The sequence below is a fragment of the Mauremys reevesii genome, linkage group 13 (assembly GCF_016161935.1).
Source record: "Mauremys reevesii isolate NIE-2019 linkage group 13, ASM1616193v1, whole genome shotgun sequence".
Taxonomy (NCBI): domain Eukaryota; kingdom Metazoa; phylum Chordata; order Testudines; family Geoemydidae; genus Mauremys; species Mauremys reevesii.
The window spans coordinates 4,207,652-4,221,053 of NC_052635.1; the positions used below are offsets into that span (position 1 = coordinate 4,207,652).

Here is a 13,402-nt window from a genome sequence, read left to right on the forward strand (position 1 = left end):
AGATGAGCTGGGGTGGGGCAGATTCCGTATCTGATTCAGGAGACGACAAATTCATACAAACAAAGGAGAGAAACCCCTCAGCTCCATTGCCCCACCGTGGGGCTTGGGCATCCATGTGAATCTGGACTCCCAGCTCCAGCAGGATCCACTTTACAAACTTGTTTCATGAGCCAGACCATGCATATCCTTCAGAGAACATTCAGTAGAGGCCATTGTCCCTGGGTGCCAAGAGTCCAATCAGTCTGGGCTCCTCGGCTGAGATTGCTAAAGGAATTCAAGCTCTCCCCTCCCCCATCGGCTTGAAGTGGGAGCTGGGGGACTCATACCCTCAGGGATGTTGGCAGACCATGGGTGTGAAATATAAAGGGCCCGTCTGCCTGTGCAGGGAGTAGGGGTTGGGGAACACAAGATCCATCCTGAGCTGTGAGTACCATGTGGGGTCTAGTGGTTAGAGCAGGAGGGTCTGGGTGCCAGGCATGACCATGGGCAGGTCATTTGTCCTCTGTGTACTAGATGCCATGTCTGGGAAATGGGGATAACCACGCTGAGCTCAGGCGGGTCATTGAGCTCATGAATTTGTGTCTGGGAGGGCCGTGAGTTTAGCAACCACGGCAGGTTTTGTCCCTGGGCATTTTTTCCATAATGGGGCTTTCTCCCAACAAAACCGGAGACCTTCAGATTTGCTCCTGGGATCCAGAGACCCAAATAACCATAATGGGACCCAGGAATCCCAATCCCTCGATTGGCTGGAAAAATCTCAGCCATTGTTCCTGCTGCTCCATAAGATGAGAGTCCCGCCCCTTCCACCAGGGAACCCAGTGCCCTATTTACAAGTCCAATGATGCTCAGCCCCTGTCCCAAACAGTCCCTGGGCTTTGGAGCCCTGAGAGAGCGGCACTCAGTTACCACCTGGTGCCTGTTGAAATATTTTCTCAGCCCAGCCCTCAACACCTCCTCCTGCCCCCACCAGGTGTCAGCAACTGTAATCGACACCATCTGGAGGTGTCTCTCCTTCCCCCTTCCCTGGCGGACCTCTACATAGTGCAGAACGCCACCATCAGTTGTTTGGTGAGCGGCATGGAGACCCCCGGCAGCCTGGAGGTCTCCTGGAACCGGGGTAGCGGGGGCCCGTTGGCCGTGGTCTCCAGGGATCCGGTGCTGCAGGAAGATGGCACCTACAGTGCAACCAGCATCCTGCGGGTGTGCGTGGAGGAGTGGCAGGCGGGGGAGGAGTTCACCTGCACCGTGAAGCACCAAGACTTCCCGTCGGCCATTGTCAAGACCATCCGCAAGAGTCACAGTAAGAACTCAGCCTTTCCCCTGTAGAGGGCGCCAGCTCCAATCGAGCTGCAGGCTGGGGGGAATGGCTGGCACAGGGTGTGGGGAATGGGACACGGGAACTTCTGTCTCTAGGGTGCGCCAGCTCTGATCCGGTTTCAGGTTTTGGGACTGGGAGTTACAAATTTGTGGGTGGGTCGAAATGTGCAAATTGATGAGATGGAAGGAGACGGAGAGTCAGGACTCCTGGGTTCTTTTTCTGTCTCTGGGAGGGGAGTGAGATGTAGTGAGTTAGAACAGGGAGACTGGAGGCTGGGACTCTTGGGTTCTAGCCCCTTTTCATGGAAGGGATTTGGATCTAGTGGGTTAGTGTGGCCCGAACTCCTGGATTCTGTCTATGGGTCTGGGAGGGGCGTGGGGGGTCTAGTGGGATATTGCAGGGGGATGAGGGTGGGGGATGGTAGCCAGGACTCCTGGGTCCCAACACTTAGCATTAACCTCTCGCTGTTTCTCATGGCAGTGGTCTCCCTCCGGGCCCCTTCTGTCTACATCTCCCCTCCTCACGCTGAGGAACTGGCTCTCCGGGAATCAGCCACCATCACCTGCCTGGCCTCCGGCTTCCGGCCCAGAGACATCTTGGTGACATGGACCCAGCAGGACCGGCCCGTGCCCCAGGAAGCTTACACCAACATCGGCCCCGTGCGGGAGGCTGGGAAGGAGGAGCGCTACTTCATCTACAGCAAGCTCAATGTCCTGGCATCCGAATGGGAGCGCGGGGACACCTACGCCTGCGTGGTGGGGCATGAGGGTCTGCCCATGACCTTCATCCACCGGAGCGTGGACAAAGCCTCCGGTAAACCCACTGCCGTCAATGTCTCTGTGATCTTGTCCGACACCGACGTCACTTGCTACTGAGGAGCAGAGCCCGGCGGGCTCCTCACGGCGTATCTGAGATGGCCATGGAACCTCGTGGGGTCTGGGATTCCTCTGAGCCTGTGTGTAAAGCTGTGGTAGCTCTGGTGTGCGGAGCGTGGCTGTGTGTGGAATATGCCCAAATAAAATGCGCCATGCTAGAGCTTGTGATGAAGGGTGTGTCTTCTGGCAGAGAGTGTCCATGTGTCTTATCTACCCACCCACGCTTCCTCCCACAAAAGAGCACCCTTCTTTCTTTCGCTCTCTCTCTCTAGCCATCCTCCTTTCCTTATGGATTGTCTACATCAATTCATCCTTCCACAGGATCCATCCATCCATCCTACCCTCTGTAGTACCTGTCTCTTTGATTCTACCATAGCCATCCATTCATGCATGGAAAATCAGGCAATGTCCTCCCTGCATCCATCCATCCTCATGCAGTGCATGTTTTTACCTGCCCATCCCTCTGCAGTGAGTTGCTCTCCATCCATTGTTATTGATGATACTGCAGCTCCTAGATGTCCTGACTGAGGTTAGGGCCCCATTGGATGGGCACTACATGAACACACGTAGAGCAAACGTCCTGGAACCAAGGAGCTGATAGTCTAAGCAGAGAGAGGCTGGGAGGGGATATTTTGGCACAAAGGGATTAAAATTGGAACACTAAAATGGAGTGAGACACCCAACTCCCACTGCAATTGTGAGTTTATTTCACTGTCACCTCATTTCCTCAGAGTCCTTGAAAGACCCCAGCCTAAGTGGCTTGTCTCTGGTCACACTGCAGGTCAGTGGGAGAGGTGGAAATAGAGCCCCGATCCCCCATCTCCAAGACTTGTTTCTTAACCATTGCACCTGTCTAGCAATGTAGCCCTAGCCAGTCTGGCATCAGAACTCCTCGAAGATGCATCCTCACCGGACCACATTAGGTGAGAGTCAGAGCCCCCAGGAATCTGGTGTTATGTCTGCTGGGAGCTAGGCGACGGGTGAGACTGAGTTAGGAGCCTCCATTCCCACCAGCTCGATCCCTGGATGTATGAACACGGGGTGGGGTGCAGGGGAAGTGATTTCACCTCTGTGTTCAGGGTTAGGGAGACTGATACTGGAGCAGCATTCAGTTCTGGAGGCAACATGCAGTGACAGTCAGAAAAGGTAACAGTGGTAGAAACCATTAGGAAAGGAACAGATAATAAGACAGTAAATCTCATAATGCCACTGTATAAATCCATTGTATGTCCACAGCTTGGTGTGGAGAAAATAAATAAGGAAGTGTTATTTCCCTGTAGACGGGTCGGACTCACCCCTGCGGCGCCTCCTGCTGGTCGACCTTGGGAATTAGCTTATTCCAGCCCTGGAGCGCCCTCTGCAGGACGGTGATCCACCTGTCTGCTACTGCCCGTGTCCCTCCCAGGACCCCGGTGCCCCTTCAACTGGGTCTCCCCCTCCCAGGGGAACCCCCACCCCACTATCTTCACTTTGCCTCAGTATTGGCTACTGCCAGTCATTGTCTAGCCCCACACCCTGGGGCAGGCTGCAGTATCAGCCTGTTCATCACAGGCAAAGGGGTTTGGACCTGCTGCCTTTGCCTACCCCTGGGTTGCCCCTTGCAACCCCCAGTACCTCTTGGCCTATAGCTAGGCTGCAGCCTGGGGCCTTCCAGGCTGGAGCTCCCCAGCTCCTCAGCCTTTCCCCAGCCCTGCTTCATCCTAGGTACCTTGTTTAGCTCCATGCAGCCAAGCCCATCTCCCTCTACAAACAGAGAGAGACTGTCTTGGCTTCTGGCTTCCCTGGCCTTCTCATAAGGCCCTGTTGCTCAGTTTCGGGCGTGGCCCCCAGCTGCAGCCACTTCCCCAATCAGCCCAGCCTAAAGTCCCTTCCCAGGGCTATTTTAACCCCTTCAGGGAAGGAGCAGGGGTCCACCCTGCTACATTCCCCCTCCACATAACACAAGAACCAGGGGTCACCCAGCTGGTTTAAAACAAACACAAGGAAGTATTTCTTTCCACAACAGAGTCAACCTGTGGAACTAGTGGTCAGGGGATGTTGTGATGGCTAGAAATATAGTTGGGTTCAAAGAAGAATTAGATAAGTTCATGGAGGATAAGTCTATGAAAGGTTATTAGCCAAGATGGTCATGGATGGAGCCCTAAGCTCTTGTTGTCCCTAAGGCTCTGCCTGTCATAGGCTGGTTGTGTACGACAGCAGATGGATGACTCAATAATTGCCCTGATCTGGTTATGCCCTCTGATACCTCTGGCATCAGCCACTGTTGGAAGACAGGATACTGGGGTAGCTGGACCATTGGTCCCATGAAGTGTGGCCGTTCTCTTGTCCAATATTCAAAAGAAGGTTGAAAAATTGGAGGAGGTGCAAAAGCGAGCTAGAAAAATGATTAGAGGGCTGGAGAAAACGGCTTCCAGTGAGAGACAGGAGGAGACGAATTGGCTGAAAGAGACATTCAGGAGGTGGTTTCATGGATATGTATAAGTACCTCCATGGGGAGAAAGTACCAGGCAGTAAAGGTCTGTAACTTAGTATAGAGAGACTTGAGAGGAGCCCATGGCTGGGCAGATACAAATGTAGAATAAAGCACTGCGGGGTGGATCAGGGTTGTGCTTACACTGCAGATTCCGTCTGCCGGACTGTCCTGGGCCTCACCACAATGCGGCCCAATTGCCAGAGTCTAAGCGGCAGCCCTTGGGTTCTGGGCTGTGTGGCCTAATGGGCCGAGACAATACGACCACCCATGAGCACAGAGCGGTGTGGCCTAGTGCCCAGGGTCAGTATAACAGCCCTCAAGTGCAGAAGTTTGTTTCCTAGAGGTTAGAATGAACATAGCGGCCCTTGAGTGCAGGGGAGCGTGGCCTAGTAGCCAGGGTGAATAGAGAGGCCCTCAAATGCAGGGGAGGGTAGTGTAATGGCCAAACCCAGGGGCCATCACCAGAGGGGGTGATGGCCAGGGTAGGGGGCCAGGTCCACCCGACTCCACCGGGTCCTGACCCAGGGCCCTAGCAGTGGTGGAGTGGGCCACCCCTGGGTCAGTGGGGAGTCATAGAATCATAGACTCAAAGGTCTGGAAGGGACCTCGAGAGCTCATCTAGTCCAGTCCCCACACTCATGGCAGGACTAAACATTATTGCTTCTTGTCCTATCCTCAGAGGTTAAGGAGAACAATTTTTCTCCCTCCTCCTTGTAACAACATTTTATGTTATTGAAAAGGGTTATCATGTCCCCTCTCAGCCTTCTCTTTTCCAGACTAAGCAAACCCAGTTTTTAATCTTCCCTCATGGATCATGTTTTCTAGAGCTTTAAGCAGTTTTGTTGCTTTCCTATGGCCTTGCTCCAACTTTTCCACATCTTTCCTGAAATGTGGTTCCCAGAACTGGACACAAGACTCTAGTTGAGCCCTAATCAGTGCGGAGTAGATCGAAAGAATGACTTCTTGTGTCTTGTTTACAACACTCCTGCTAATACATCCCAGAATGGTGTTCGTTTTTTTGCAACAGTGTTACACTGCTGACTCATGATTAACTTGTGATCCACTATGACCCCCAGATCCCTTTCTGCAGTACACCTTTCTAGACAGTCATTGCCCGTTTTGTATGTGTGCAACTGATTGTTCCTTCCTAAGTGGAGTATTTAGCATTTTCCTTATTGAATTTCATCCTATTTACTTCAGACCATTTCTCCAGTTTGCCCAGATCATTTTGAACTTTATTCCTATCCTCCAAAGCACTTGCCACCCCTTCCAGCTTGCTATTGTCTACAAACTTTATAAGTGTACTCTCTATGCCATGATCTAAATCACTGATGAAGATATTGAACAGAACCAGACCCAGAACTGATCCCTGCAGGACCCCACTCATTATGCCCTTCCAGCGTGACTGTGAACCACTGATAACTACTCTCTGGGAACGGTTTTCCAACCAGTTTTGCATTCATCTTGTAGTAGCTCCATCTAGGTTGCATTTTTCTAGTTTGTTTATGAGACGATCATGCGAGACAGTATCAAAAGCCTTAGTAAAATCAATATATACCACATCTACCACTTCCCCCAATCCACAAGGCTTGCTACCCTGTCAAATAAAGCTGTCAGTTTGGTTTGACATGATTTGCTCTTGACAAGTCCATGCTGTTACTTATCACTTTATTTTCTTCTACATGTTTGCAAATAATTTGCTCTATTATCTTTCCAGCTACAGAAGTTAAGCTGATTGGTCTATAATTCCCCGGGTTGTCTTTATTTCCATTTTTATGGATGGGCACTATATTCGCCCTTTTCCAGTCTTCTGGAATCTCTCTCATCGTCCAGGACTTTTCAAAGATAATTGCTAATGGCTCAGATATCTCCTCCTTGAGTATCCTAGGATGTATTTCATCAGGCCCTGATGACTTGAAGCTAACTAACATCTAAATCATTTAAAACTTGTTCTTTCCCTATTTTAGCCTCTGACGTCCAATCGCCACCCACCTTTTTGGTGAAAAACGAATCACAGACGTCATTAAGCACCTCTGCCATTTCCGCATAGTCTGTTACTTTTTTCCTCCCCTCATTGCAACACTGCAACATGCTGACCTTACACGGGTGGGAGATACCACTCCCTCCCGCTCCCTGGGACACTTCCGACCGGGCTTCCTGAAGCTGCAGTCCATGTCACGTTGGGGTTTCCAGGCTCCTTGGTAATTCCCTGGGACTCTGACTCCAGCTGGTCAGCTGTAGGCAATGGATCTCTGGTCTGTGTCTCGAGATCTCCGCCTTCCGCAGGCAACGTCCTTCCTCCTTGGCAGTCAGTGCAGAGTGAGCTGGGCTGCTCTTCTTTATACCACAGCATTTGGAGCGTGCTTAGCATGGTCTGAGGGGAATTAACCCTTTCCTGGCTAGTGCGGGTATGCACACCCTGCCACAGGCACGGAATCTGGAAGGGAACCACTGGAACTAACTTCCAGTGGAAGTGGTGGAGTCTCCATCTCGAGATTTGTACATCCAGCCTGGGCTCCATTCTGGAAGATATGCCCCCAACAAAGACAAGTCGTTGGGCTCCATAGAGGGGTAGCTGGGTGAGAGTCTCTGGCCTGTGATATACAGGAGGTCGGGCTCGTTGCTGTCATGGTCCCTTCTTGCCTTAAGATCTACAAAAACACCAGTCAAGGTTTCAGAGCTAGGAAGGTCACATCAATTATCTGCAAACTCCATACGCACTGGTTATTGCGCACTGGTGGGTGAATAAATCATTTCAGCTCCAGCCCTTTCATTGCCAGGTGTGTTTTCCAGGTCCAGGTGTCCAGGCCTCTCAGTTGACGTTTCATTTCCCGAGAAGACACATGGATGGGCTCAGAGACACATGGGCTGTGAGTCCTTGAGTCCTTTGGAGTCCTTCCAATGGGAGCAGGCCTCCCCAGGCTGTGACAGCGAGTGTGACCTGGTGTGTGTGTGGTGTGTGTGATGAGTTGGGAGAGCTCTACTCAGTCCATGACAACAACAAACACACAGGGCAGAATTAGGAATTAGAAATGGGCCAGCATGGAGATGTCAGCCTGCAGTCACTGCTGTCACTGCTGTGTGGCAGTGGCTCCAAGTGAAATCAGTTGAGGAGGACATCATGCTATTATTATTGTCTGAATGCCGGGGCAGCTCAGGGTGTTGCTGATGGATGGGCGGCCTTTCCCCCCCTTTGTAGGGCTTGGGGGTGGGTGGGCAGGTGGGTGCCAAATGTGGCGATGGAATGGAGACAGATCCCTTCTCGGAGCATGGGTTGGGAAATGGAGTCCAGGTGGGTAGTAGCTAAAAAATTGTTCCCATCAGATGGCCCCATTAGGTGTGTATTACAGTTGTGTGTAGAGGTCTCCACTGAGTTTGGGACCCTAATGCGCTAGGAGCTGCACACACATAGAGTAATAGACAGTCTCTGCCTAGAAGAGTTTAAACAGAGAAAGGGTGTGAAGGAAAGCGAGGCAAAGGCAGGGAGGTTAATTGCCTGAGGTCCAGCAATGTCAATGACAGAGCTGGGAATAGACCCATGGGAGTCCTGAGTCCCATCCTAGTGCTCTGTTCATTGGACCACACTCCCTCTGGGATGGTGTGAGTTGGGGGTGGTCTGAGAACAGCTCTGTGGTAAATTCCCAGGTCCCCAAAATAGGGACTTTTCGTGGTGGGGGTGGTGCCTCTGCTGCCCAGGAACGGGTCGCAGCATGGCTCAAGCTGGCATTGACTGGGAAGATGCTGCTGTCTGATGGGTGTGCCTGGCCCCATTGAGTTCTGCACTGGCAGGTCTCAGCCCAGTTCCCTGGCTGGCCAAGGGAGGGGGAGGGCATGCTTGGGAAGGGGCGTGTAGTGCCGCTGGCTGGGGTTTGCAAAGGAGCCAAAGGGTGTGAAATTTAATGGCAGTTGGGGGCTGAAATCCCCGAGTCTGCTCTGAGAATTGCAGCCTGTGACAGGGAGTCTCCACCTGCAGCCTGCCCGGTCTCCCCTGGCAGAGAACCCTCTGTCTCTGGCCCTGGACAGGAGCTTCTGCCAAAAGCACAGACCGGAGCTCCCTGCTGTGCCCACTCAGCTCCTTGGCTTAATGAAGAGGCCTCTCTAACCGGCCCGTTTATCTCCTCCCCAGCTCCTCACTGCCCAGTGGAGGACCAAGGCATCGATGCTGAAGGAGGAGAGGAGGAATCTGATGGTCTCTGGACACTTGTTGCCTTCATTGCTCTCTTCCTCCTCAGCCTGTTGTACAGCGCCGGCGTCACGCTGCTTAAGGTAACAGCAACCGCTACCTTCATGGAAAGATGTGGAAAAGCTGGAGAAAGACCATAGGAGAGCGACTAAAATCATTTAAAGGCTAGAAAACATTAGCTGTGAGGGAAGATTGAAAGAACTGGGGTTGATTAGTCTGGAGAAGATAAGACTGGGGTGGCTGGGGCAGGGGAATGACATGGTAACATTTTTGAAATACATAAAAGGTTGTGACAAAAAGGAGGGTGACAAATTGTACTCGTTATCCTGTGAGGACAGGACAAGAAGCAATGGACTTAGATTGCAGCAAGGGAAGTTGAGGTTGGACATTGGAAAAAACTTCCTAACTGTCAGGCTGGGTAAATACTGGAACAAATTGCCCAGGGAGGTTGTGGAGCCTCCATTGTTGGAGGTTTTTAGGAACAGGTTAGAGAAATAACTGTCAGGGACGGACTAGTTATTACTTAGTACTGCCCCCCGGCAGGAGACGGGACTAGGTGACCTCTTGAGGTCTTTCCTCGTCCTACATCTCTGTGATTTTATGGTTGTCAGAGGCTCAAACCAAAGTCAGGAATTAGAGCCCAGGTTTAGGACCAGGTTACCTGGAGAAAGGAAAGCCTGGGTCCAGGATAGGAGCCTGGCTGGAGCCAGACGAAAGCAGGGCTGGACTGAGATGGGAACAAGGCAGGAGCAGGGTTGGAGCTGGACGGGAACAAGGCAGGAACAATCCGACACAGCCACTGTCCAGGAGCGTAGCTAGTGGGGTGCAGGGGAAGCAGCCGCTTCCCTTTAGCACATTTTCCAAAAGCGGCGCCTTAGTTAGGGGTTACCATGGCACCAGCGGGCGGGGCCCACGCTCCTCTCTGAAGTTTGGCCTGCCGGCTTGCGCTGAACTCCTGCAGGCAAGGGCGGGGTGGGCAGGGGCTGGTCCCTGCGGTGGAGCGGGGCGGTGCCAGGCACAGGAAGTGGAAAGCTGCAGCGCTAGCAATTCCTGGATCAGCTCCAGCTCCGCGTGCTGCTGGGGGGCGGTGCCTGCCTTTGCGTGGCGTAGCCCGTGTTGTCAGATGCTACCGCTGTGGTGCTCTGCTTTCTCCAATGTTGATATCACTCGGCTGCATGCGTGTGTTCCCTCTGTGTGCTGCCCCAGCTCTGCGCAGACAGTTGACACAGCAGACCCGATGAGAACCCCCAATGACCACAGAGTCTAGTAAGGTGCGAAGGCACGTCGGCCAGGTTTATTGCCGTATGGACACAATTGCCGTTCCCTCTAGATCGTTACTCTACAGGGCACACTACGTGAAAGTGCCTCTTGGCAATGGACTCGGCTCAGTCAGTGGCGGGACTTTCCACTGCCCCCTCGGCCAGACAAAGACACCGCCCCAGGGGTGCATTCTTATACACAGGCACAATCAAGTTACACATCACACCTGACGTAGTGAGGTCCAACCCCTCTACGTAGCAAGGTGCCACCTCTCACCTTGTACATGTTGGTTTGAACAAAACAACTCTATCCATCATATTCCCCTTTTGTCCCTGTCATTGGGATGGGTCGGCCTGTTCCTTGTTACCCGTGTGGAGTGTACGAGTGTGCGAATGTTCTGATATCTGGTGTTCAGCACCTTTTAGGTACGTCTCTTCTTGCAGCCTCAGCCCTTTCCTCGCCAGCTCCTGTGAGCAGGGCCTGACTCTGGCTCACACCTTCACTTTGCTTTATGTGAGCAAAGCCTTGACCATTACTTTAGTTCAGGCCTTAGGCCTCATACCGGGCCTCTGATAGCGAGGTTTGTATCTCAGGGCCTCCCCTTACTACAGCCCGGGCTCCCCAGTCTGCCCGCCCGCCGGCGCTGCTGGCCATGGCCGCCTCCAGCGCGTCGCCCTGCGCAGGGTTTGGTCTCCCGGCAGCAGGTGAAGCCCCCGAGCCGGGCGCCGAGGCTGAGTGGGTGGAGGTAACGTGGGCAGCGGGCTGGCCTGCTCTGGCGCTGCGTTTGCAAAGCCATCTGCAGCCCCAGGGGGTTGAGGCCGTGCCACCCCTTCCCCGGCTTCCCCCTCCAGCAGCCCCCGCACCACCCTGCCAGGCCTGTTCAGCCCTCGGCCCCACCGGGTCCTGCCCTCATGCAACCCGCCCCTACCGTGCAGGTGCCAGGGGTGGCCTGGCCCGGGGGGTCTGGGGGAGCCGCAGCAAAGCCCTGCCCGGAGCTGGTGCAGGAGATGAGCCTGGTTCTCAGCTCAGTCTCGGGCATCAGCCTGCAGCGGGGAGCGGAGCCACCCCCCGCCGGCTCGGCTCAGCCCAGCCCCGCTCTGAAAGGGACACGGATCCCACTGCAGCTCGGCCCGGCCCGGGGCACGTGGGGGTGTCAGGGTGCGTGCAGGGGCACCGGGTGCCTGCAGGGCCCTGGCAATAGATGGGTCTGGGGGGGATCAGGTGAATGCGGAGGGGGTGGGTACATGGGGTATCCAGGAGAGTCGGTATATGGGAGTATCAGGGTGCATTCAGGGCACTGGTGCAGGTGGGGCACTGCAGGGTTCTGTTTAACATGCCCTGTGCTGAGTTCCGGGCACTAGCATTGCTGGTGCAGGTCTTGGGACGGGGCCAGCCGCAGCCTCCCAGCATTCGAGCGCCCCGGGCTGCCGTCCAGCGTTCTAGAACCCCGCCGGGCTCTGGAACATTCAGCCCCCCCCGCCTGGGGGCCCCGGTGAGGGGGTGCTCGGCACCGTAGCAGCGCAGAGCGCACACCAGGAGGGTGGGCGGGGGCGGGGGCGGCACGGCCGGAGGCGCCAGCCAAAGGGGGAGGGGCACGGAGCGGCTGGAGGCGCCAGCCAAAGGGGGGGCACGGAGCGGCCGGAGGAGGAGCCAAGGGGGGCGTGGCCAGAGGAGGAGCCGGGGTGCATGTGCCTTTTTTATGTTTGCGTCCCCTGCTCTCAGAACCTGGCTCCGCCACTGCCACTATCACAGCCCTGGGGAAATGCTTTGGGCAACTGCTCAACTTCTGCGGGGCTTCTGAGCTGGTGTCCCGACCAGCAACCAGGGCGGAGCCGATGAGGCAGCAAACTACGGGCCAGGTGTGCGCGTCAGGTTACCTGGGATTGTCTCTGCTGCCGTCCCTGATTCCTCACACTGCCCAACGATCCATCAGAGATAATCAGGAATGATTATTTACTAATAATCAACCACCCGTCATCACTAATTAGCGAGTTCCCATCAAGGTTGATTCAGCAGTGATCAATAAATGAGAATCAAGAGTCTATTATCAATTCCAATAATTTATCACTGAGAAATCAATAATCAGGGATTGGCTATTTCTGGTCAGTACCTAGTGATCTGTAATTAATGCTGAGTAGCCATTAATCTGTGATTAATTATCAATAATCAACACTCACAGACCAGTAATTAATGTTAAACAATGAAGGATCAATAAGCTGCTAGTAATTATCAACTGATAATAATCACTTATCAATAATCAGCAATTAACGATCAATGACCAGAAAGGAATGATCACTAATTAAGAAGCCAGAACAAATGTTCAAGGACCAATGAGCGTCAATCACTAACCACTCGGCCATGATCACTGAGGGGCCGTACTGGGGCCCAGATGCACAAAGGGCCATAGGAGCCTGTGAAGCCGGTTCTGTGGCGGGGACTTGGTGCCGGGGCCTGGAACCAGAAGCAGGATCGGCTTAGACAGCCGTAGCTCCCCAGGGAGTTGGCGTGCGGCACCCGCTGGGCAGTGCCCGTTCCCTGAGGTGGTTTGACAAGGCTGGTGTCTCTGTCTGGAAGTTGAGCTGCAGCTCAGCGCAGAGATCCTGGCAGGACGCAGGCGTGGCTGGGCCAGGTCCATGGCCCAGGCTATGCAGCAGGACAGGCTAGATGGTCCCGAAGGCCCCTTCTGGCCTTGCTCTCCCAGTGTAGGATGCTGCCTGTGAGCCCAACACCGGGTCCAACGGCACCGGCCGAACCCCTCTGCTCTCTGTGTCCCACAGGTGCGGTGAGTGCCCGGCTCCGGGCTCCTAGGAGGTGGACAGCACTGCTTCATCCTCTTCATTCCCTCCCTCCATCGTCAGCCCTCCCGGGCTCCTGCCCTCTCTCCGGACACCTGGAGGGACCGTGTTCCACGGCAGCTCAGAGGGTGCGACAACGGCCGCTGAAGGGTCTGAGCTCTGCAGATCCCAGAGCAGGGAGGGCAGAGTCCTTCCCCGGACATCCCCAGGGGGCAGCCCACGCTGGAGCTTGAACTCATCCCTGTACCCCTCAATCCTCCACTCCCGTCCCATGGCAGGGACTGGATTTCCTTGTGTGTGTGTGTAGGTCTGTAGTGTCCTGAGGTCTGGTCAACTTGTACTCTGGTGAAGGAGAAGAGTCTCATTTTCTCCATCGTTTAACTTGTAACTTACACAGGAATTTTGTGTTTGATCCAAAATAAAATGAGTTCAAAATCGGTAGCTGCATTTCAGGGTGGGTTTTGGGGGATTTAACCAAGGAGAATGCTAGCCACTGTA

General features: G+C 54.0%; 1 gene segment (V, D, J or C); it reads left to right on the forward strand.

Moving 5' to 3' along the window:
- LOC120380858 overlaps window positions 1-13,023 on the forward strand; it is a 30,202-nt gene extending 17,179 nt beyond the window's left edge. The window contains 4 exon segments of the C gene segment in view: window positions 971-1,300; window positions 1,799-2,131; window positions 8,793-8,932; window positions 12,887-13,023. Of these exon segments, the coding sequence occupies window positions 971-1,300; window positions 1,799-2,131; window positions 8,793-8,932; window positions 12,887-12,895 (812 nt within the window).
- Window positions 13,024-13,402: the final 379 nt, after the last annotated feature.